This window comes from Pangasianodon hypophthalmus, chromosome 11 (genome assembly GCF_027358585.1).
Source record: "Pangasianodon hypophthalmus isolate fPanHyp1 chromosome 11, fPanHyp1.pri, whole genome shotgun sequence".
Lineage (NCBI taxonomy): Eukaryota > Metazoa > Chordata > Actinopteri > Siluriformes > Pangasiidae > Pangasianodon > Pangasianodon hypophthalmus.
The window spans coordinates 6939539-6965014 of NC_069720.1; the positions used below are offsets into that span (position 1 = coordinate 6939539).

At 39.4% G+C, this 25476-nt stretch overlaps 1 protein-coding gene across 2 annotated transcripts; it reads left to right on the plus strand.

The window, feature by feature from the left end:
- The first annotated feature begins 1837 nt into the window (after positions 1-1837).
- Positions 1838-25438, plus strand: trappc10 (trafficking protein particle complex subunit 10). 2 transcript variants are annotated; one of them, XM_026930539.3, is made up of 23 exons: positions 1838-2054; positions 4180-4261; positions 6604-6739; positions 7836-8032; positions 9214-9409; positions 9757-9868; positions 10241-10488; positions 10984-11130; positions 12025-12139; positions 12771-12847; positions 13074-13165; positions 14231-14371; positions 16328-16440; positions 16554-17089; positions 18285-18426; positions 19000-19158; positions 19287-19516; positions 19669-19769; positions 20276-20402; positions 20496-20660; positions 21227-21407; positions 21502-21696; positions 22675-25438. In XM_026930539.3, the coding sequence occupies exons 1-23, from the start codon at positions 1994-1996 to the stop codon at positions 22920-22922; spliced, it is 3801 nt and encodes a 1266-aa protein (XP_026786340.3). In that variant the 5' UTR covers positions 1838-1993; the 3' UTR covers positions 22923-25438. The 2 variants fall into 2 exon arrangements, with proteins under 2 accessions (XP_026786340.3, XP_034164599.2); XM_034308708.2 differs by having other exon boundaries at positions 10999-11130.
- The last annotated feature ends 38 nt before the right edge of the window (positions 25439-25476 follow it).

The following is a 25476-nucleotide window of genomic DNA, read 5'->3' on the forward strand; positions in this document are numbered from 1 at the left end:
CTTGCATTTCCTTCAGTCTTATTGTTTTGGGTGGGGTTAAAGTTGTACTACAGTCAGCCTCTAGAGGGCGTCTGGGACAGTTGCCTTCATACTCATTTCTTTCAGGTTCATTTGCGATTATAAAACTCATTACCTTACAGCAACTACAAACAAAATCGACTCGCATTTAACTGCAGTTTTAAAAGTAGGACAGGTCCTGTTTATTTGAAATTTGATTTAAACTGTGGTTTGTGAACCTCTGCAGTGGAAGCACTAGATATTGGCACCAGCCATTCTCATTTCTGTATAAGGCTTTGAATGAAATTATCTGCAAAACATTGCAAAATGTGTGTTTAAAAAATCCCAATCGCATTATCATTCTCCTTTAACTGAGAGGATCCAAAAACTGTTGCTATGATGACATGAAAGAGAAAGGTGTAAAGGCAAAGGGTGGGCATAAACCTTTCTAAGAGAATGTTTATATCTCACTCAGGAAGATGCAAAATTTAGGACTGATATTATTAAGGAATGAAACACAATGAGGTTTGTGGTTATAGAAAAATACTATGGTGAATTGTGGTTATTTCTCAGTAACCACACACACTGAAGTGTTTGATTCCTCTTGCAATTTGGCATTGCAAAATATATATATATATATATTTTTTTTTATATACAGTTTTTGTAGTTACATTTAATGTTGTGGAATGTCCATGAACCAAGTTAGTTTCTGTTATCGCTTTAAACAGTCACCAGTTTCTTTTTTCCTTTTTTTCTCTCTCTTAAAGTTATTAAGATTTTTATTTATTTATTTATTTTTTAAATACAGTTTAAGGGCTGCAAACCACAAAGCTCTCCATCCTGAAACCTTCCCCACTGTGTAAATCCTAAAACATGTGATTTGCCTTGCACCAGTATGAGAGCTGCTGTTACAGAAAAATCAATCAACGCCTTCTGACCAATCAGACCCAAGAACAGCTCTGTGACGTCATTTTTCATTTATTAAGTTTACCACTGTTTATATCTTACACTTATCATGTTTTAACTGTTTCAGAGGTGTAAAATACTTGAGTAATTGTACTTTGCTACCATTCATGTGTACTATTTGGGAAGATGTGTACTTTACTCAAGTGTGAATGAGACTGAATACTCGAGTAAATTTACAAAAGAAAAAAAAAACCATAGTTTTACTACTTTACTCTTTTACACTGTTTTTACTCTTTGACCTTCAGTGTCCTCGTTTGAAATGTCAAGTGCCATGTTTTTCTTCTCTTTTTCTCTTGCCTAGCTGCTATGCCAATCGGTTGTTTTTACACTTCTTTAAATTAGTTTTTCTGCACAGACAAATCCACAGTTAGCTTAGCGTTTGGTAAATTTGCAAACTAGGTTTGCTTTCGTAGCCTTAGCACTGTTTCCAACAGGGTTATTGAACATTAGCTAACCAAGCAAATTCAGATTCTACTGTAGATTTGTCTGAGCTAGCAAAACATTAAACAAACAAACAAACAGACGAACGAATAAATAAACAAATTAATGAATAAATAAATTCATGTCTGGATTTTTTAAATTAGTTTAAAATATTACATTTTTACTCTTGAATACTTGGGTATGTTACTTCTTTTAATTTATTTTAATTTTGAGACTGTACCAAAACTTTCACTTAAGTGCAGTTTCTCTGTCTGTTCGGTTTCTACCGCTGATATTTTGTTAGTATAAATTACATTTCTTTGTTTTGTCTTGTTCATTTTGACGTAGGGGTATGCAAACTTTTGCGCTCATGCATACCAATGTTTTTTTTTTTTTTTTTTTTTTTTTTTTTGTCCGGTCCAACCAGACTCCAACTTCCGCTTTTCACATTCACGAGGACCGGAAGTCGTCATCGCGTCAGCAAATAGGGAAATGGAGAGGAAAAGGGGCCTTAGCGATATTTTAGCGTACTGCAGTTATTAGCGCTGAAGTGGTTTGATTTGCCGAATGGACGTTTTCATGGTGGACTAAATGCTCGTTTCCAGAAGTCATGGAGCCCCATGAGGAAAAGCCCATCATTTACACGATGGAGAATAAACCCATAGTGACATGTGAGTGTCGGCTTTCTCGCTTGTTGTTAGCAGATTAGCTTGGCCAGTTAGCTTATGCTGCTGTGCGCGAGCGTTGCAGTGTCCACTGCAGAACTAGCCTTCAAGCCGCTTAGCGACGGATTCCCATTTTAACAACTTTATTACACCGGATTATTTCACACGGGTGCGGATTTTCAGCTCGTACCTGCACGAGCAGTGTTGTCAAAAATGAATTAAAAAGGAAAATAACATGTAAAATGTATAGCATACGGTGTACAGGGGCGAGATGACATGTTCCCATAAAGCTTACATTACTGTACATTCTGATCAGTATTTACATATAAACCCTTTCACTGCCTTAACAGAACCCAGGAATGCCAGTGGAGATTACCTCAAGCGTGTACTGACATCTGATATGTTAGCCGTACCATATATTCCATCTGTAACCTTATATTAATAGTCCAGACAGCTAACATGAATAATTACATTTATTAGTCTGCAGTTATGAATTGCCATTGCCAGGCGGGCCGAGTGCGCGCGCGCATGCAGTTACACAAGATATATGTTGGGTGAATAATCAATCCAGCCCTGATTAAAGGAAAGATGTTGACGTGTTGAACATGCTAATGTGGTAACGACACAGGAAAATCCCAGGCTCCATCTGAATTTAAAGCTCGAAGCTGAGGTTTAAGCAGTACAGCAGGGCCTGGTGGTCTTGTCTGCTGTCAGTGCTGTCACTATGTATGACTTTGATTGCATTTACATTGCCTGTCCATTGCTGACTTCTGTCACAGGTTTGATATTGTTGCATATGTCTGATTTTTTTTTTTCTGATATCCAATATTCTCCAAGTTCAAGTGAGCTACTAAATCTGAAACATGTCTGATATCTGGGCACATGACTCACATCTAAACACTCACATCCAGTTTTCATTTTAATTCTGAAGTCATTGTTAAGTGACCATAGGTTAGGTCAGAATTCATCATTTGGTGCTTAAACGTCAGTGGAGTCCAGGTGAAATAAATTGTCTCATCAAATTCTGAGTGGATATGACCATTAAAAAAAACTGCAGGGTCACTTACAGACAAAAGGCTGTCTACGAGGACGTTCCAGTGTAAGTTAAAGAGCTTAAAGCAAAACAAAAGAGTCTAAAATAAACTCAGTGGAAACAGCAGTATCATTTCTCCTTTCTTCCACATTGTGGTACTACTGTAAGAAGTGACAATACTGGTAAAAATCAGTTTCCAGCCTAGTGCATTTTGACAGGGAATGATCTAATCACAGGGATCAGATATGGGTCAGGCGTTACGTATATGTAAACAGACGGGACAAAAATTGAATTATTGATTGATTAATGGTATCCTTACGCACATGCTGATTAAGTGCTATATCACAATAACCTTTTATTCAAAGCATTGCGTGATATCTGCCAAGTTTTTCAAAATGTTATCTAGTGAACAGAATTGAAGAATTGCTTAACTTGCGATCGACTGAGACACATGCAAGGCTGTCTAAAAATAAGAAATGTTAGACGGCAGCTGTCCTTATGCTTCCTCCCAAATGGGACAGATTTTATCTAATGAGCAGAAACACTGCCAAAAAATGTGGCCTACCTAGACAACCATCTTCTGAATGGAATACAAGGATAGTGATGATGATAATATTTTCTGCTTTAAATATGACAGTATCATATAACTCATTATCAGGTATATACATTTCTTTGTATTGTAAAATCCAAACCCCAGTGCTTGTTTAGTAAAGGTGTGGCATTCACCCTTTATGCTGGGGTGTGTGTCTTCATTGGATGACAAATCCCAAACACGTTCTTTCAGTTCCATTTCTTACATGACTATATGTTTAAGAATTCTGTTTTGTTTTTTTATTAGTGAGTGGGTGAGTTTAGAAAGATATACAACCATGCAGGAACATCAGTTCCTGTAGCTGTCGCAGTAAGTGTAGGTGTGAAAATGCTATGTGTGTGTGTGTGTGTGTGAGAGAGAGAGAGAGAGAGAGAGAGAGAGAACTTATTAATGTTAATGAGCATTTCAGTGTTAACAGAGGAAGTATGCAAAGATACTAATGTAGAAACACAACAACCACTAATGTATGGAGTAATGAATGGTGTGTGTTCTTGCATGATGTATAGGTGCTGGGGACCAAAACCTCTTCACTGCTCTTTATAGCCTGCTGGCACAGCAGCTTCCCCGGGAGCCTATGGAGTGGAGAAGGTGGGTCTGCCCATTATTCATCTTTAGAGAACTGTATAATAGCATAATTGTTATCGAACATTAAGACTGGTAGGCTTTAAGGTAAGAGTTTGCCTCAAAGTGTTTAATTTTTCCCTCATTAACCTCGTTAGCAAAATGCATCTGCAAAATATCATATATAGCCAAAAGTTTGTGGACACCTGACCATCACACTTGTATATGCTTTCTGAACCTGACATTCCAGATTTAGTCTCCACTTTGCTGTTATAATAGTTTCCACTCTTCTGAGAAGGCTTTCCACTAGATTGTGGAGTACAGTTGTGGAGATTTGTGTTCATTCAACCACAAGAGCATTAGTGAGGTCAGGCACTGATGTTGGGTGAGGAGGTCTGGGGTGCAGTCAGTGTTCCAGTTCATCCCAAAGGTGTTCAGTGGGGTTGAGGTCAGGGCTCTGTGCAGGATACTCAAGTTCTTCCACTCCAACCTTCTCAAACCATGTCTTCATGGAGCTCGCTTTGAGCACAGGGGCATTGTCATGCTGGAACAGGTTTGGGTCTCATAGTTCCAGTGAAGGGAAATCTTAATGTTAAAGCATAGGAAAACATTCTGTACAATTATGTGCTTCCAACTAAGGGCACTAAACATCAGAAGAACAGTGCTTTATATATTTGTTTAATTTAATGCTTATTTCTTTAGTCTTTAAAAAAATGGATAACATAATGGATAACATCCAATAAAATACTTGCTCTGTGCAGTTTTATTAGAGAATGTGACACCACCAGTTGCGGTTTTATGATGTCATAAAAAGTAACACATTATAACAGGAATATAATCAATTACAGCGTGGTGCGCTGCAGCTCGACGTGAGGTGGAGTTGATTGTTCTCCTATAACAGCATGCCCCGAAGTGGTTTATTCCTCTAATACCACATTTACAAACACGACCAGTTTTTTTTTTGGTGTTAATGAATGACATTTTATCTGCTTACAGTTTACATTTAATGTTGCGGACCGAACGAAACAAGTTAGTACCTGTTACTTGAGTTATGGACAGTATTTTCCTCACCAGCCTGTCTTTTTTCCCCTCTCTTGAAGAAGGACAAAAAAGCCGGTTGTCATGTTACCAAAAAGCATAAAACACAGAGCCATCTGTCCTGAAGACTTTCACTTGTCTCAAAATGTCATGGAACAGCTTTACCACTGACTGTTATAAAATGCTAACACTGGAGATTCCTTCAAAAATAATAAAACGAGTCACCTCCTTGCAGAAAATGTCACCATGTCATTGGTTACATGTTTTGTTTTAATTCATTTATGTTGAGTTTTCTCTATACAAATCCCTGTCACAGTTTGTTACTATAGAAACCATAAGGCATTAGTATTAATATAAAATGGCCAGAACTATTGTCAGAGCTGCTGTTATGGAAAATGAATCAATAACTTCAGACCAATCAGAATCAAGAATTCATTACCTGTGCTATCTTAGAAAAGTGACACAATTTTGATGAAATCAGTACTGTATCATCATACTACCCTAACTACAGGATACTCCTAGACTATACTGAGTGGTAGATGGGGAGTATTCTGTAGGACAGCTGGTTTGAGCTGTTAGGATTATTACGGTAGGAGCCTAAGTTAGGATTATTTTGCTCTCACTGTGTGCGCTCTGTAATATAAACAACCAGTAACCTTGCACTTCCTCTGAGAAGAAAGTAATTATAAAGCATTAGAGCGAGGTTGTTTAGTTCTCTTTTTCAGAGAGCATTCCTAGGCACAAATAAAGCTGGATAGTTAATGGTTAGTCAAGGACACATCTGGCTCAAAAAATAGGTGCCTGCTCATATTCAGAACTCACTCATCCAAGCTGTTCACACAATGTGCTGACATGCACTGAAAATTTATGCTCCAGGTGGAAGTTACGTGTTAAAGTGTTATTATAAAAAAATAAGAACTCGTATTACATAAGCATAATGAGCAGCAGAAATGAGCTATTTGAGTATAAACCCTTCGTGTACAGTGCTTCTTACTTGACACTCCCTTCCTTTCGGATGCTAAGTAACACTAACCTTCTTATATAACCTTCCTGTTTTGCCTCAAAGGCAAGTCATTGCTGATTTCAAGATTCTGTTAAGCAGTGTAGCACGAACTGGGTGAACACTTTCCATTTCTCAGCTACATGCTATTTAGGTTTCACCTCCTGAGAAAGAATAGTAACCTATCCACTGTAACATTAGAAACCTCACAGGAAAGGTCACTCCAGGCTAGAGCATTAGACACATGCTTATGTACAGAGAGCTAGTGGTATAAACAGATATTGGTGCTCTGGTTTGACTTGTCACTGTGTTCCATTCTCATTTCCCCCAGGTCATATGGTCGAGCGCCGAAGATGATCCACCTAGAAGCCAACTTTGTCCAGTTTAAAGAGGAGCTGCTTCCTAAAGAGGGAAACAAGGCACTCCTCACGTTCCCCTTCCTGCACATCTACTGGACTGACTGCTGTGTAAGACTTAGTTTCAGCCAAACAGTAGAATCATTCAGGAGCATTCTCAAGAGCAGGGACAGAGCATCACATGGTTATTAAAATCCTGATTTGAAACTTTCACATGTTCTCCCTGTGTCTGTGTAAGTTTCTTCTGGGTTCTCTGGTTTCCCCTGACCTCCTGAAAACATGTGCAGGAGGGGCACTGGCAACTCCCCCTTGGTGTGATTGAAAGTGTGAATGTGTGTGTGCATTGGGTCATGTGAAGGACTGGTTGATATTTCTGAAGAACCCTGTAAGCGAAATGTATTTAAATAAATTAATTAATAATACATAAATGGAAATTTATTTAAGGCAGTATATGTCCGGTGGGAAATCTCAGAAATGAACCTGACCTTAAAAAAAATCACCTCCAACAATCTGATACTCCTGACATAAGAGCTGATGAAAGTGTGATGAAAGTTTGTGTCCTTGTGATCACAGAAGTCCAATGATCTGTAAAATATATGCCTAACATTTCATTTTATTTAAAAGCCAACTAATCTACAAGCCTCTCAGTTTATTATAATTTTATCATTATAGACATTATTTATTGTTGTATTGTGATTCCACTAAGATGTATTTCACAATGTGTTATTAGTATTGTATCACAAAATGGTTGACTAATCATCAGTGATTGTGAAACAACTCCATATTTTATTGCTAATAGTAATTCTTATGCAGTCAGCTCTAGATTTATTCTCCTGTCTTTAATATCAGCAATTTTTCTCTAAGAAAAAACTGCATCAACATTATATGGCATTATTGGCAGAAGTTCTTATGAACAATATATAATTGAAGTATGCTCCCATTTATACTGCTTAAGAGTTCCTGAACAATTTAAAAAGAGAAATATAAATGGGAGTATACTTCAGTTACATTTTATTCATAAGGATTTGTAGGGGTACCAGTAATTGTCATGTAGTTATGTTAAAGATATATTTCTGATAAGGGTATTTTATTGGCTTAGAATACATTTACTTGAATTAAAGGTTTGATTTTCAGTGTGAAATTAAGCTAATTACCCACAAAGATGTGATTTCCTAACATATTTGTCCCTGTCTTGTCCACGCACCAGGACACAGAGACGTATAAGGCCTCAGTGAAGGAGGACATGCAGCGGTGGCAGAGCGTACTGAAGCTGCACGGCTCAGCCGACTGGCTCATTGTAGTTGTGGAAAGCGATGGCAAGAAGAAGAACAAGACCAACATCCTGCCACGCACCTCCATCATGGACAAAATCCGCAACGACTTCTGCAACAAGCAGAGCGACAGGTGAGAACAGCTCAGCAGCAGCTGCAGCCCAGTCCAAGCCCCTGTTCCCTCAAAGCTGGGGGTCAGACTGCCGGCCTCGTTTTTTTAGACAGGTGTAAATGGGTGCTGCTGTGATGGGATTTTGTTTGTGCTATCTGATACACTCAGCACTGTTGATTATGTGTCTTGTACTGTGCTAATTTAGAAAGGCTTTGCTAGCAGGCCCTATTTCTGGCCTGTGACTCCACAGCAGAGCTTCTGATAAAGGTATGACTCATGTATGGTTTGTACTGGAGGAGTTCTCGGGTTGTTGGTTAGAAGTAACAAGAGGCAGTACAGACTGCTGCTTAATATAATCTTTATAAATGACACAAGGTGTTGTATTAGAAATATGTGTCATCTACAACCATATTGTCATATGGGGACCGGTTTTGCTTGTTTATTTTTGAGTTGCCCTGATGAGGATTATTATTTCTTTCTCTCCCCCTTCAATCAGGATTGCTGACTGTGCAATTGAGGTACATGGTGCAGCATATTTAGGTTATGTGGCATTGACTGTAATTCACATCAGAGGATTTTAATCAATCATTATTCTTTAATGTTCTTCAAGTTCATTAATGAGCCTTGTTGTTCATTCATAGCACTTAATTTTAACCAAACAAAAAACTTCAGTAGGCATAAAATAGCATACTCAAATAGCATTTAAAATATTATTTAGACTAGTAAGGTTGCTACGAAATTGAGCATGTACATCAATTCATAACTCGTTGTACTGTAAAGTCTTTCAAATGTGACTATCTCAGCAGTTTTGCCATGATAGGAAATGCTTTCCTCAGTGTTTTCCACCAGAGAAGTGGAATTTTCCCCCGTTACTCACAGTTCATCCTGTTATTACTACAGTTCATCATAATGAGCATGGCATACTGCTTTATTTTAAAGCACAATGCAAATATAATAAACTGCTCTTTTATACAAAAGAGAAAAATATTAAAAAGAAGCAAATAAATTACCATTTTTTTAACAATTATAAAAGCAAACTGCATTTTATACTTTGACTTGTAGGCAAACATGATTAAGTGCCGTATGACTGGGGTAATATACGTGATACAGGGTGGAGAAGATTAAACTGCTATTGAATTATGGACACAATGGAGCTTCTTTCTTAATTTTTCACTTTAACATTCTTCCTCTGTTTCTCTCAGGTGTGTTGCTCTGTCAGATCCCCTGAAGGAGTCGTCTCGCTCTCAGGAGTCGTGGAACTCATTCCTGACGAAGCTGCGCACTCTGCTTCTCATGTCCTTCACCAAGAACCTGGGCCGCTTCGAGGACGACATGCGCACACTGCGGGAGAAACGCACCGAGCCCGGCTGGAGCTTCTGCGACTACTTCATGGTGCAGGTACGTCCTTACTCTGGCTGTTCATTTTCACAGTTACATTTGAATTTGAATTGGCAAATAGATGTAACTTTCAAATGCATGACATTATTAATTAGCCTATACTGTGCAGTCATGTCACATAAAACACATCTGGTAAAAATTGTTGGTTTCCTAAGCAAAAAATATATATACTCCTCTTCCACTGCTCTCACTGATTTCTGTGGAAGTGACTGCTAAATAATCCTCTGAGGTCTCACTTAAATCATTTTCCTCAAAAAACAAATGTTGGTCTAGGTCTTTTCACCTCTCACACATTATGCATATAAGGATGAGTCATGTTTGATGCCTGTGGGTTTTTCTATGTGTAGGAAGAGCTGGCGTTTGTGTTTGAGATGCTACAGCAGTATGAGGACGCACTGGTCCAGTATGACGAGTTGGACGCCCTCTTCACCCAGTATGTGCTTAACTTTGGCGCTGGAGGTACAGTCTCTTCTGCACACCCACCAAACATGTATTCAGAAAGGTCTTTAATGAAAGCTGCAATATGCAATAAAGGCTGAGTGCTACTGAAAATTTCTGTTACTGTTTCAGAATGTTAGAAGAAATATGTTTATTAGGACTGCTGAAGTTAAGTCAGAATCCTGTTCAAACTCCATGAGTATTAAGATATATGGGGTCATCCGATTAAAGAGAAAATAAATAGCTTAATATCTATATTAATTGTTTTAATTGTTTTAATTAGATTTAATTAATTAATTGCTATCTTATATATTAATTTATATTTCAATGTATATTTGGTTTAATATCAGTTCATATGCTGAATTAAATATTATTTTATTGCATGGTGTTCAGACGGAGCCAACTGGCTGGGCTCGTTTTGCCAGCCTGTGCGGAACTGGAACGGGCTGCTCCTGCGCAGACCAATTGATATGGAGAAGAGGGAGCTAATCCAGCGCGGTGAGGCTAGCCTGCTAGACCTGCGCAGCTACCTGTTCTCTCGCCAGTGCACGCTGCTTATCTTCTTGCAGAGGCCCTGGGAGGTCACACAGAGAGCCCTGGAGCTGCTTCACAACTGTGTCCAGGAGCTCCGTCTGCTCGAGGTCGGTGTGTCTGTGTGTCAAATGCTGTACATTTATTGGCCATTTTATCAGGTATACATAATACTTATTGACTGTAGCATATCTCTTTGCCATTGGATGATCACTAGCTCAATATTATTTGGGTGATGGACCATGATGAGCACAGCAGTGACACTGACAAAGTGCTTCTACAAGTGTATTAGGCACAACTGGGTTTTTTTAAACACACAATCTGGGTCACTGTTGGGCTAAAGGACAGTCAATCAAACCAAAATATCCGGCCAATAGAATGCCATGTGTCCTGTGTCAATGTGCTGAGAATGATCCACCACCCAAATGATCTCTGTAATCAGCTATAGTCCATTGTTGGTCCCTGTCCATTAATGGAAGGAATGCAGTTGTTTAACATTTACGATAGGTGTACGTAATAAACTGTTATACTACTTTTGTTAGAAACTTGTGCAATATTTGCATCTGGGCACGGCTCTGATTTCTGGTGCTGGTATTGTTAAGCAGGTGTCGGTTTTCCAGGGGGCTCTGGACTGCTGGGTCTTCCTTAGCTGTCTGGAGGTGCTGCACAGAATCGAGGGCTGTTGTGATCGTGCCCAGCTGGAGGCCAACTTCTCCCACACTGTGGGCCTCTGGACTTATGCTACTGAGAAGGTATCACACGTCACCCATTCTGTTTCATGCTCTGACACACAAACACACTGTGAAGAACTGTGCTAACAAAATCCATGCAGTAGTTCTCTCTGACTTTCTTGAGAGAACTAATGAAAAGATACTACAGAGGAAACAGATTGGCTGTCTGACACTTCACATCTAAAATACACTGGTGAAAGGAAACCATGGTTTTAAAAAGTTGCAGACCAGCAACTGCAGCTAATTTGCTTTTTACTTTCTTTTTTCTTTGAAGGTGATTGACTAACTACTAATCTTTTTCTGCCATTGTGTCTGCATGTCTACTCATGTGAAAGTGAAAAGTAAACGAATTGTGTTTTGCTAAGGCTAATGGAAGAACTGAGCATATAAAAAGCAAAAGTGAAACAAAACAATACTTTCTGCTTTAAAAGATGTTGACATATATAAAATGGATACATTTGACTCCTTATCAGTAAATTTAATAGAGCAGTTTTCATATTAGCTCTAATACTTATTCATTAGGTATATTAGCTACATTGGCTTTAGTATAGAGGTGTTCTGCTTTCATTAGATGAGTGATACTATGATCTCCTAATTAAGTTATTTGATAGTTAATGTTTTCAAGCAGCATCCTCAAAATAACTTAATGTTCATATTTAATGTCTTTTGTCTGGTCCATTCTATCTGCTTCATTATTTTTTATTCATAATGTTTGCTTTTCCTTTCGTGGTGTATCATTTCTCTCCAAATTGCTCTTTTTGGAACTCAGACAGTGGATGTGGGTTGGTACGATGAGGGAAAAATATACAACTAAGAGCTTTTATTTGTAATGTTATATGTTGTGTGGTGTGTAAAGGAGCTGACAGGTTTAGAAGACTCAGTCCATGTCATGTGTTTTTGTTTCATCTCTTTCAGCTGAAGTCTCTTGGCTGTTTGTGCGGTTTGGTGTCGGAGAACGGGCCCAACTCAGAGGAACTGAACCGCACTGTCGATCTGCTCGCAGGCCTCGGCACAGAGAGACCAGAGACAGGTCTGTTATACAGAAGAGCTTAGGCAATTTTACTCTGTTCATATTGAATTGTACATTCTTGACTACATACCATTATACCAATATGCACTTCTAAATTCAAATTTCTGATTAAAAAGAACAGTTCTGCCAAAAATAAATACACAATTTCCCCTGATTCCACATGAAGTCAATCAACCAAGACAAGTTGCTCTCATTTTTCTATGATCACATTTGCCTCACATTGTGTCAAGTTGTTCAGTACCTCAAACACACATGCTTATGTGGTTTCTGATGCTGTATGATTATACTGTTATGTATTGAAGCATGGACAAAAGTCACATAGCTAAAAGAAGTAGTTAGTAGAAGCTACTAATGTCAGATTCAGATAGGAGGTGTGGCCCAAAGTTTGAAGGCTGAATTAGTGTAATTGGATGCGATGTAGATTATTTATGTCCAGACACTGTTTTTTATGAAATCGCTTTAAATTTCTTATACATAGCAGTGATAGCAAAACATGTCTTGACAGATGGAGTTCATGAGTGGTAAAAATTTTGGTTAAACTATTTTGGTTAATTTATTCCTTTTAAAGCTGGTAGTATATAGTAGTGGATGTTAGGAGATGATCTTACTCTTGGTTATCATGGTCTTTTAGCCAACAGTCTTCAGAGCCCATATAAAAAACTTAAAGAAGCCTTATCATCGGTGGAAGCTTTTGAAAAACACTATCTGGTAAGAACTGATTCTCTTTTAACTGTAATGTTTTTACATTGAAATAATAGTCATGTTCGGCCAACTATATGCAAATTCTAAATAGGAATTTGATGCATTAAAGAACAGTGTGTAATATTTCTTTATTCCATCTAGCCCTTATTAACTCATAAAAACTATTGTTCTGATTCATCTTCCTCCCTCCTTAGACACCCTATTTATACATTCTCTGTATCTCCCTGGCTAGGAGTTGTCCCACGCTGCTCTGGAGATGTACAGAGCCATTGGGAGGCTGCGTTCAGCTCGATTGGTGGGAAAGAGTCTGGCTGAGTTCTACATGTGAGTGTTTATGATACAGTTTGTGTCTAAATTTCTTCATGTGTGTAAAATTAAAAACAATCTGTTATATATATATATATATATATATATATATATATATATATATATATATATATATATATATATATATATATAATATATATATATATTTTACATTATATATAACGGATATAATATATATATTTTGGTGTACAAGACAGTGGTGAGACCGGCTATGCTGTATGGTTCAGAGACAGTGTCACTGAGGAAGGGACAGGAGTCAGAGCTAGAGGTGGCAGAGCTGAAGATGTTGAGGTTCTCTTTGGGAGTGACAAGGTTGGACAGGATTAGGAACGAGTACATCAGAGGGACAGCTCATGTTGGACGTTTGGGGGACAAAGTTAGGGAGGCCAGATTAAGATGGTTTGGACATGTTCAGAGGAGTGAGAGTGAATATACTGGTAGGAGAATGTTGGACATGGAGCAAAGGCAGGAGGCAAAGAGGAAGGCCAAAGCGGAGGTATGTGGAGGTAATAAATGAGGATATGAAGCTAGTGGGTGCAAGTGTTGAGGATGCAGAAGATAGGTGGAGAGTGATGATTCGCTGTGGCGACCCCTGAAGGGAAAAGCCGGAAGAAGAAGAAGAAGAAGAAGAAGATATAATATATTTTATGTCATATTTTACACATGTAATTGAATAGTCTCACTTATGTAGGATGATGTTATTTTTCTTTTTATTTTCCTTTAAATGTAAATATAAGGAAATATAAGCTACAAGGAAAAGTGTAATATTCTTTAATATTTCCATTTCTTTGGAGAGTGTTTCATATTTGGTGTATCACCACTGCAAATTTGGTTTTAATTTTCATTAGAAGGGCTAATAAATTGTTGTTGGGTATTAAATTTAACTTAAGGCAACTGCAGACATCCTGGTAACTGACTCCATTAAGATACCTTTGTTTAAGCACATATTCATACATGTAGGTTAATACTGTAATTGAGTGTACACCATCCTCATTTAATGCTCGATAACTCAAACTAATCAGAAGAACTCCTGAAAACTTGTGTGTATGTCTGTGTGCACAGGAGGAAAGGTGATGCCCAGACAGCAAAGACCTTCCTGCAGGACTCTTTGAAGTCATACACGACGGAAGGTTGGAGCCTGCCGCTCACACACACGCGCAAGCAAATTGCAGAGTGTCAGAAACAGCTGCAGCAGACAGAGGAGTATCCTTAACTGAACCCCAAACCCCTCAGCGCAATGTCAGTGATGATTACATCTCACCTTCAATCTCCTTTATAACTGTAGGTTATTAGTAACAGTTATATTAGGGATATGGCATAAGAAACCATGTTGTTTGTATATCACATTTTGGAAGGCTATATACTCTACCTGTGAAACGATTGGACACACGTGCTCATAGAAAAGTTTACTTCGTTTTTAGTATTTTCTATTATTTTAGAATAATAAAGACATTAACATTATAAAAAATAATTTTAAAAAATATACAAAAGATTAAGTAAAAACCTTTTTTTACTTAAAACTTTCACTTTAAAAATGCATTTAAGAAATAAATATAGGTATTAACTTCCATATTTACATCTATTCTAGAAACAAATTTCAACCAGAAGCCAAAATGTTAATTAGACAGTGAAAATGTACAAACTTAAGTTGTAGACTAATAATCCCACATTTAATGTTATTTATGCAGCTCCTTGAAAAATGAACAAAATATATGACTTTAAGAACATATATCTACAGTGGATATAAAAGGTTTACCCACCCCTGTTAAAATGGCAGGTTTTTGTGATGTAAAAAAATGAAATCAAGATAAATCATGACAGATCCTTTTCTGCTTTTGTTGTGAAATTGCAACCTACGAATTGTGAAAAGCATTAAAAAGTGAAAAACAGTAAGAATCATTTTGGGGGGGAAAATATGACTTGTACAATAACCTGGTTGCATAAGTGTGCACACCCCTAAACTAATGCTTAGTTGAAGCACCTTTAGATTTTATCATGGCATTCAGTCTTTTTGGGTAAGGGTCAATCAGTTTGACACATCTTGACTTAGCAATATTTTACCATTCTTCCTTGCAAAAGCATTCTATCTCTGTCAAATTGGCTGGGCATCTCCTGTGCACAGCCGTTTTCAGGTCACCCCGCAGTTTTTCGATTGTATTTAGATCTGGACTCTGGTTGGCCATTCCAAAACCTTATTCTTGTTTTGGTGAAGCCATTCCTTTGTTGATTTGGAGGTGTGCTTCAGGCCATTGTCATGCCAAAAAGTGGAATTCCTCTTCATCTTAAATGTTTTAGCAGAAGTCTTAAGGTTGTGTGCCAAAATTGACTGGTATTTGGAGCTATTCATTATTCCCTCCACCCTGAATAAAGCTCCAGTTCCAGCTGAAGAAAAGCAGCCCCAAAGCATGGTGCTGCCACCACCATGCTTCACCTTTGGGGAAGTGCTTTTTTCTGCACCAGATATACCTTTTGGAATTGGTCTCATCAGACCATAACACATTTTGCCACGTAGTTTAGCGTGATTTAATTGGGCTTGGATGTTTTTTGTGAGAAAAGGCTTCCATCTAGCCACCCTACCCCATAGCCCAGACATGTGAAGAATACAAGAGATTGTTGTCACATGCAGAGTGCGATCAGCACCTGTCAGATATTCCTGCAGCTCCTTTAATGTTGCTGTTGGTCTCTTGGCAGCCTCCCTTGTAAGATTTTGTCTTGGCCTTTTGTAAATTTTGGAGAGATGTCCTGTTCTTGGTGATGTCACTATGGTGCTCCATTTTTTGGTTCATTCTGTGCACACTTTTGCAATAAGGTTATCGTAACTTTTTTATTTTTCCTAATTTTCCTTAAAATGTTTCTGATTGTTTTTCACTTAATTTCTATACATTGTAATTTCACATTGAGGCTGGGAAAAGTTCTAACATGATTTGGTTTAAATTTGGTTTAAATTTTTTCATCATAAAAACTTGGTATTTTAACAGGAGTGTATAGATTTTTTATATCCACTGTATATATGTATGTATTTGTATACATACACATGTATGAGCACATATGTATGCAAGCCTTTGACTGGTATGTCTGTGTAAATTACATAAGCATTTAGTTTGCCATCACCCTGTATAGATTGTTGGATTTTTTGAGCTCCTTCACTCTCTGTACCAGCTACTTGCAGACAAGCGCTCTGCTGGCCAGCGATACCAACCTGACAGATGAGGAGAGAAAGCACTTCTGCCAGGAGATCCTCACCTTTGCTAACAAGGCTCCAGAGGGCAAAGGTCAGGAGTTTGGCACTGGGTCGCCATTGCTCATAATGCAAATCTTGTAGTAGCTTACTGTAGCTGCTTTGCCTTTTTTTGACTTGCTTGCACCTTTCTCTCTCTCTCTGTAGACCAGCGAGTGGCCCTGAGTATGACTGCGTTTGCTCAGCTGCGAGAGCTGCAGTTTAAGCCAGCATCCGCAACAGTACACGTTGGTGCATCCCTGCAGTTGGAGCTGCGTCTGTGCAGCCTGATGCCTGTACCTGTGCGGCTGGAGCAGCTGGCAGCCAGCGTCCACTTTATAGGGGAGCAACCAGGTATGCGTTCTGGCCCTGCAGGCACCCAGCGGCGCCCCGGTCTCAGTCCAGATGGCACCATCTCCTTCCCCGCTGTGAGTCCCTCTGGTGGGGCGTTGCCAGGAACAGGTATGCCTGCTCTGGAGCTTTACGAAATACAGGACCGCAGTCCCTCCGACAACATGCTCAACTCCACTAGTGTTGTCTGCAAGAATGTGCACATGCTGCTGCGTGGCAATGATGGTTCCTCCCCCTTGGACGTGCATAGCGCTGTAGGCTCCGCCTTTACTCTGGAGGACGGAATGCAGGTGCTGAAGACCAACAATGTGACTTTGTTGCCAGGCAACAACAGCATCACCTTCACGGCGCTGGTGAGGGAGACTATGCATGTTTATGTGAAAACATGGATAACAATAACAGCTGCTTAGAAATTACTTTTTCAACATCTAAAAGGAAACCTAATTACCATCATCTTAACAAATAGGAAAACAGCTGACTTGGCACAACTACAGCGGCCACAATACAAACTTACCACAACACAAAACAAAATCTAATGGCAAAAAAACAAATCCAGCAACACAAAACCAAAGCTGACAGCACTACAATAACAAAAACAAATCCGACAAAACAACAAAATGCGGCAACACAGAAGTAAACCGAACAACACAACAAATTTTTGTGAAACCACAACATTGCTAGCACTGTGGAGAAAAACTACAAAGGCAGCTGTTTTTGTCTTAAAAATTTTCTTAAAAACATAACTGTCTTAAAAAGTAAGTTAAACATAACTTGTTACTGAATTGCAGCTCATATAGCCATGGGATTAAGAGTTTTTTTTTTTAAATGATTATTAATTCTGTGCATGACTCGGGTGCAGAGAAGCGTGGAAACTAAAGTACATTTTGTTTAAGCTTAATGTGTGCATGATTGCTTTCCACATGGTTAGTTTAAAAGGCATCTTGATTAACAGTGGAGCTGCTGCAGTGCAGCTTGCATTTGAACATCATGGGCATTAGCACCTTCTGTTTGTTAAATAAAGCACATAATTTAGCTCTGCACTTCTGACATCTGAGTCTTGCACAATCTGAATAATAAACACCTCTTTGACCACACGGCTGGATGAGCTGCATTTAAGCAACAGCTTTGTTTTTTAAGACAAATATATCAGTTGCCATTCTAGTTCTCTGGGATTTTTGTTTTGTGTTTTTTGGATTCTGTTTTGTTTTGTATTTTTTTTTTGTGTGTTTGGATTTTGTTTTGTGTTTTTGGATGGTTTGTGTTTTCTAATTTTGCTTTGAGTTTTCAGATTTTTGTTTTGTGTTTTCGAATTTTATTTTGTGTTTTTTGTGGATTTTGTTGTGACAAATTTGTAGTCTTATGCATCTCTCTGTGACTGTTCACAACAGCTTCAGGAAGTTACAACTGACTTAAATTACAGCCAGGCGTAATACTGCAGAGATTACTGAACAATCAGCTTTGTATGCATCACTACAGCAGTATTCTTCCTGAATCTTTTTTGAGCACACACTAACTAGATGATCTTTCATATTCTCTCTTCTCACTCAGAGTACAAAGCCAGGCACATACACTCTGCGACAGTTGTGTGCTACAGTGGGCCGTGTGCAGTTTGTGCTGCCTCACATTTACCCCATAGTGAAATATGAGGTATACTCCCAGGAGCCTCAGCTGACCATCGAGCCCCTCACAGGTCAGTCTGCTTTCAGTCATTCTGCTGTAGATTGTCTATATATTTTTTTTTTGACAGCCGATTTTACAGACTAGAAAATATTTTCAGTTAGGGATCAACTGATCTGATAATGATCTGAGTGTTGGGGACAGTACTGGCCTGAGATCACATATCATGTTGTGTGCGAATCTGTGGGATGGGATGATCTATGGGAAACCTCATTTTTCTCCCTCATTTTGCCAGTTCCCAGCACTAGCTAGCTTGCCCCAACCACCCTGTCTTTGCAATGGGAAAAGGGGAGCCCAATATGTCACCTTTTAACTAATAAATGTAATTGTGGACAGATTTCTGTGATATAAGAGGCATGAAACACTTTGGCATGTGATGATACAGATAAAATAATCAACTTTAGGGTGATAACAGTAACTCCACCTTGCTTTGCACTGAATCACACCACTTGTATTATGTAGCTTTCAGTTTGTCTATTTTGAAGTTCATTAGGTTCTAGAGTAACCATCCCAGTTTGTTCCTTAAGTAGGGAATTATGCAGTCATGCGATCCCTATGCCTTACTGTAGATGCATTTGTTTTGCAGAGAGCCTGCTGGCTGGGCTTCCTCAGAGGGTGAAGTTTACCATTGTAACAGGCCACTACGAAATTAAGAAGGGTGATGCTCTGCAGCTGAGTAACACCGACTCCATGCCTATCCTGCACTCCTCCTCCTGCTCTGCCCGTATTCTCTCTGGCACTGGAGGTGAGAGGGCAAAGCTCACATGAGGTCACATGATGTCTGATTTGACCACTTATGCATGTTTGTTGTCTCCTATGTCTTCTCTGTTCTGTATCTTGCTGTCATTTATTTATCCCTCTTTCCTTCTGCAGAGCTGGTGGGAGAGGCTGCTCTGTCCATCCAGGCTTCAGAGAAGGTGACGAGCATCTCTCTGCCTCTAACTCCACCCTACCACACACTAGAGTTCCAGCTAGAAGTGCTGTGCCATATCCCATTATCACCGGCACGGGTCGAAAGTGAGCGCCTCACCAACGGCGAGATCCGTCACCGGCCAAAGAGCCGCACACGCTTCAACAGCGGCATGGCCTGCATCGACCAGAAGGTCTGGCGACTCAGCAAATATCATAAATTAATCATAATATCATTATTTACAATAAATTACGTAAATGGGAATTTATTTTTAGCATTACATTTTATATTTTGAGTTGAGTGATGAGTCATTTTGAATATAATGTAAAATTTTTGTTTTGCCAGGTGTCCATTGACTGTCCCTGGTCTATATATTCCATCCTCATATCCCTTACCTTTTACACCCCCTTCAGAGCCAAGCACTCACTACTGTCAGCAGGGAAAAGGTTTGTAAAAGAGGCTGTATGTTTTTACCATGTTTGTTAGTCACATTAGAACATAATGTAAAAGTATATACTGATTAAAAATATATAAAAAGTTCAGTTGAATTTCTCTCTAATTATTCAGATGTTTAACCTTTGCACCGTTGCAGTTCCATTCCTGTGTAGTGCTGGATACTTTAAATAGCTTTTTTTTTTTTTTTTTTACACTTTTGGGCTGATTTCTGCAGATTTTATTGCAAACACACTAATGACCACACATTACCCAACATAGGTTACAGTTTGGTGTTATCATGTTACTGTTACTAAAGATAGCAATTCTCTGTGATTTCCTGTTACTTGGAGAAAGCAATTCCAAAATAAATATGTCCCTTGTACATTTCTAAACTCTCGTTACTGCCCTCCCATAAATCATGGTTATAATAAAGGTAAAACTAATGTAGCATAACCCATTTTTACAAACAGGAACTTTTTTCTAATGGTAGTTTTGAAATCATCTTTTGACCCCACAGGAAGTATATCCAGGTGTGCCTCGAAAATGTATCGAACACAAACTTCTGTCTTGCCAATCAGACACTGTCAGAGCATCAGCACACACCTTTACTGGAGCTCCTCTCTCTCAATGCTAAAACACACCAGGTGAGTCAACACATTCACACTTACTCACATTGTATCTCTTTTGTTCTGAGTGAGTCACTGAAATTGGAGTGATCTCATTCTCTGTGTGTGAAGGTGGTGTACAGTAAGCAGAGTGTGTACAGTTTGTGGGAGGTGAAGTGGACCACAGAGCCGCTGCCGTGTCTGCAGTGTGTGTTTTCTGCCAGCTTTTCTCCTGCCGACGCTCCAGACACGGCGCTCAAACCCTACATCTACGAGTTCCAATTGGAGAGAGTCTCGGTGAGGACACACACACACCCACTAAAACGATAAAGGAGCATTTTGGAAGTTCTTCTGACTTCTGAAAAAAAAACACATTTTACCATGTAGGCTCAACTTTCTTAGCATTAAATGCACACCACAGAGAGATCATACACAACAGTTGTATGCAAAATATTATTACTTTTGGCTATTTATTCTGTGTGTGTAGCCAGGATTGTTAGCATTAGCATGTAACATCAATGGTATTTAAAAAAGTTATCTCTGCAAAATGCTGTTATTTCTGCTAATGCTGCACAGACTTTTGTTTTTTGACATTTTTCAAAACTGTTCACTGTTCATATCATTTTAATGGTGGTCAGGTAAATAACTTGCCTGGGTTGTTATTGCCACAAAATGGTAGCATTCCCAAATGCATTCCCAAACCCTTGACAACACCATTTCGTGCTGGAACTGAACCTTTTTTTTTTCTTTTTCTTTTAATAAACTTTTTTGTTGAAAAAGCTCTGCTGTTGCTCTGCTGTTCTAATGCTAAGCACAGTTTTGGATTGGTGTGATGGTAAAGTACGTGTTGTGTCACACTGCAGACACTGTACAGTGTGAAGGCAGACATCCAGCCTGCGGCGGGGGAGCAGCACTGTCGCGCCGGCACCCTCTGTCGGCTAGAAATATCAGTCACACGTCTGATAGAGCCGAATGAGGCGGAGGGAGAGGATGAGGAGTTAATGGAGAACGAAGGCCTCCGCACGACCAAGCTCATGTATGAGGGTAAGTTCTGAAACTGTATAACAAACTAAAAGAAGCTTGTTTAGTGGAGGTTTTTGGGATCTTTTAATGCAGCCTGTGTGTGTGTGTGTTTCAGTGGTGGATAACAGCAGTAACTGGGCTGTGTGTGGGAAGAGTTCAGGTTTAGTGTCCATGCCCGTGGCTGCCATGGCAACGCACAAAGTACAGATGGAGGTCATGCCTTTGTTTGCAGGCAGGCTGCCCTTCCCCAGCATCAGAGTGTTCAAGTACCTGCCCCACAGCGCACAACCCACAAGCCAGCCTGACACAGGTAACACACTCGCACTGTTTCTCTCCGTCTTTCTTACTAGCTCCCTCTCTTACTGTCTGTCTAGTAGACTCTTTCTGCTTCACTAGACAGTCTATGAATTTCGGGCCCTGAACCAGGACACCCACACCACCTACATTCCCTAATGCATCTTCTATTCATCTTCAGTAACCATTTTTTCCTGTATTACACTTATCCTGTATTTATAAATATCTTAATAATATATATTTTCTATATTTTATTTATTATATATGTGATATATATATATATATATAATAATATATATATAGCTATAGATATATAGCTATCTCAGCTTAATGCTGCACAGCATTATAATGCACAAAACAACTGCACATATCTGCACTTTATCAGACTGTTGCTGCCAACCATCTTTAAATCACATTATTTTTTATACTTTTTCTTTTAATACTTTCCCATTTTCTAACTCTATGTAAATTCTACTTTATGTCACGGACAGTCGTAAAAAACATTTCACTACACGTCGTACTGTGTATGGTTGTGTGTGTAACTTTGGATTTGAGTTACTACTCTTAGGCACTTTTAAATAAGAGACAGTAAGCAAAATGTAATTGTTGGCAAATGAATGAAACACTTTGGAATGTGCTGTTATAGGAATAATAAGTTCTTTGTGTCATTATGCAACCCTGTCCTGGATTATTTTCCTGTAACAGCATGCCCCATCATGTTTAATTCCTTACTTAAACACTACAGGATGTAAGATTTTGGAATTTTACTATCTCTGGATGAAATAGTGGTCTTGCACGTATTTGCAGAACCTTTTGAAAAGTTGCTGTCTTTTGTTAGCCATGAGTACACACATTCAAAGAGGATTCAAGGCTGTGTCCCAAACCTCTTAACATGCACCATGTAGTATGCTTAAATAGTAGTGGCACCAAGGTGTACTGTATATGTACTGAATAAATAATTCATGTTAAACCCTATTCTTTTCTTTCCTCCCAGACTCATGCCTGGAGAACGACAACCTCTCACTTCTGGATAAGGGTCTGGAGGAGCAGGGAGACACGGCCAGTCTGCGCAGCCGGGGAAGCATTCACTCTGTGGGCAGTAACGAGCAGCAGCAGAGGGCTCTTCCCATGCCCCGGCTTGAGCCTTTCAGCCCGGGACAAGTGTTCAACTCCAGCCAGACGCAACAGGTCCTGGTGCTCCCCAGCACAGACGACCATGTGCTTGAGGTCAATGTCACATGACACCCATGGAAGACCCCGCCCCACCTGGTCCTGGACCCTGCTTTCTGTAATCTCATCGGACAGGAGATGGGGGACAAGGGGGGCTCTGGTGTGGGGCGGTGGAGCGTCCCAATCTCTGGACTCGGTGGGCGGGCAATGGGCATCAGCCTGGCCTGAATACAGAAACACTAACCAATGGCTGGAGGCTGAGAATCCATCTACTGTCTAATGGTTTTTGTCTCATTTCTTAATTGCTTACTCATCTACGAAGAGATGTGCGAGACGGGAAGTGTCTCGTGTCACTTTCTCTCTGACTAAGTGGGCAGCCACAGATTACGCATCATCCGTTTCTGCCTACCCACTTCAACTTCCTGCATGGGAAGTCTTCAATACTACCGTGACAGAGTCACACTAGCTGAGATGATCACACACATGCACACACACACACACACACACATACACAGTGACCTCTGTGGAAGGGTTGGCAGGTATTGTGATTATTAATATGGAAATACACGTGTGTATGCATTGCAAGATTTTATTTTATTATTTTTGTTATTGTTTACTGTGTCTGACCCCAGGCTCACATGCATGTATTTGCTCTGAAATGTGATCATGGCATCTGACAGAGGAGGTGAGAGAGGGAAGAGACAAGTCCTGCTGAGTTACTGCTTAAGATCGCTCTGCTCGCTTAGGCTGCTTCATCAAGCTTGATGTTCAGTGTTGCTCTGTGTGTGTGTGTGTGTGTGTGTGTGTGTGTGTGTGTGTGTGTGTTGCTAAACAGTTTTTAAAGTACAGTCCTCTTGCCATGTATGTACAGTGAAAGACATCCATATTACTGTGAGATGGATCACTGCACCAGATCGGTTCAGTGAAGAAGCTGACTTCATGCAAGCATGAGTCACTAACTCCGAAGTGAGTACTAAATAACTTATTCTTTCCTGCAGATTTGTTTTGAAACAAAACTGTTCTGAAACCATGTTTGCCTATTTTTAAAATGAACTTTGCTAACCTTGGAGGGATTAGGATGACACCTCAGAGGAAATAGACTGGATTTTCTTTAAACTGCATCCATGCTTGCAAGTAACAAAACAACAGACAGCAAGTTCGCTGTGATGCACTAAAGTAGCAAATGGAAGTAAATTACCCAGTAAATTCTTTGACCTAGTCTGTCTGATGCTCCCCATCAGAACAGCTGGACATGTGACAACCACTGCACACGCACAAGAGAGAAACCTGTAGCAACAATAGTGACTTGTCACTTGCTAGCATGAATGTGGAGTTTGCGATGCTCTCCTGTTTTTCAACCAAAAGATGCAGACATCTTTAATGATTTGCACATAGTACGAAGGCATTGTTTTGCATCATACAGTTTGTTGTTGTGCCAATCCTATATAATTCTTTGCACATTCAAGCTACATCTTGAGATAATGTCTTACAGCACTGGTGTATTACACACCCACACACGTTTAACCCTTTCAGGAGTGAGCTTTTTACCCAATCCTAGACTTTTCAACATAGTTCCAGATGACACTATAACTGATGAAGCTTATGTTTACATGACATTCCAGTAGCGTGTGTGAGAAACACTCCTGTAATGGGTTGAGCACTTAAAACCAGTTGTAGACTCAGAATTTCAAAATTCTCTGTACAGAATGATGGTGACTAAATATTAAAAGACAAGTGAGGATAAAAAGAATTGCTCCTCATGTCTTGGAGTTCTGTATAACTGTTTCATTTTCTGACAGGCTGATTGAACAGGGAGATAATAGTTAGAACGCTGAGTGTGGGTGTTTTGTTTTGGGGTTGTGTGCACTAAGGGTAATGAAAGGCCTGTGACGGCTGAAGGCCTGAGGCTGTATTCGTAAAAGCTGGAGGCACTTTATAGTGCACTAACAAGGACTAGGTCGGATAATTATCACCAGCTAGCGATGTGGGGGGAGAAACATTAAGTTTGGGAGTTTTAGCACTTGTTGTGAGCAGCCAAATGTGTTTGAATGAGTTTGTGTTTGTGCTGTGTGCTTTCTGGATGAAGTATTTGGTTCTGTTGCTGTAAGCGAATGTTTAGGAGAGTACGAATTAAAAAGAAGCAGACTTGTCACATTTTTGCTTGTATATGTACATGTCATTGCAGATCCTCTGATTTTCATGGCTAGCACAGTATTTATTCTGTGAATAAATCTTTTCCTCTGTCTCAGATGAATTGATCGGGGTCACTTGTTAAATGGCAAGAGTGATTGATCAGTCTTCCTCTCTCCCATCATAATGTGTATGATCAGATGGGTGTCTGGAAGCTGATCTGAGCATCATTACTCTTACACTTCATACACACAGGAGCCTGTTGGTCTCCCACTTCAGCAGGTGGAACGTGGGATTACATCATGTGAATCAGTGGGTCAGCCAACAATGTCAAATTTTCACAAGCTGTTTGTAAATTATTCCATCAGTTGGGCACCACAGATTGTATTTAGATTAATTATTTAAATGAAGAGTATGTACGCATTATACAATTATAAAAAATATATGTTTTAAAAATATTTGGAGTGTTCTTGTTTTTTTTTTTTTTGATTGAACA

Excerpts from the sequence above, each read along its gene's own strand:
- trappc10 (XM_026930539.3), top strand. The coding sequence starts at position 1,994 with ATGGAGCCCCATGAGGAAAAGCCCATCATTTACACGATGGAGAATAAA. Across the intron at positions 17,090-18,284 it reads GCATCACCTTCACGGCGCTG|AGTACAAAGCCAGGCACATA; the intron begins GTGAGGGAGACT and ends CTTCTCACTCAG. Across the intron at positions 21,408-21,501 it reads GACCAAGCTCATGTATGAGG|TGGTGGATAACAGCAGTAAC; the intron begins GTAAGTTCTGAA and ends TGTGTGTTTCAG.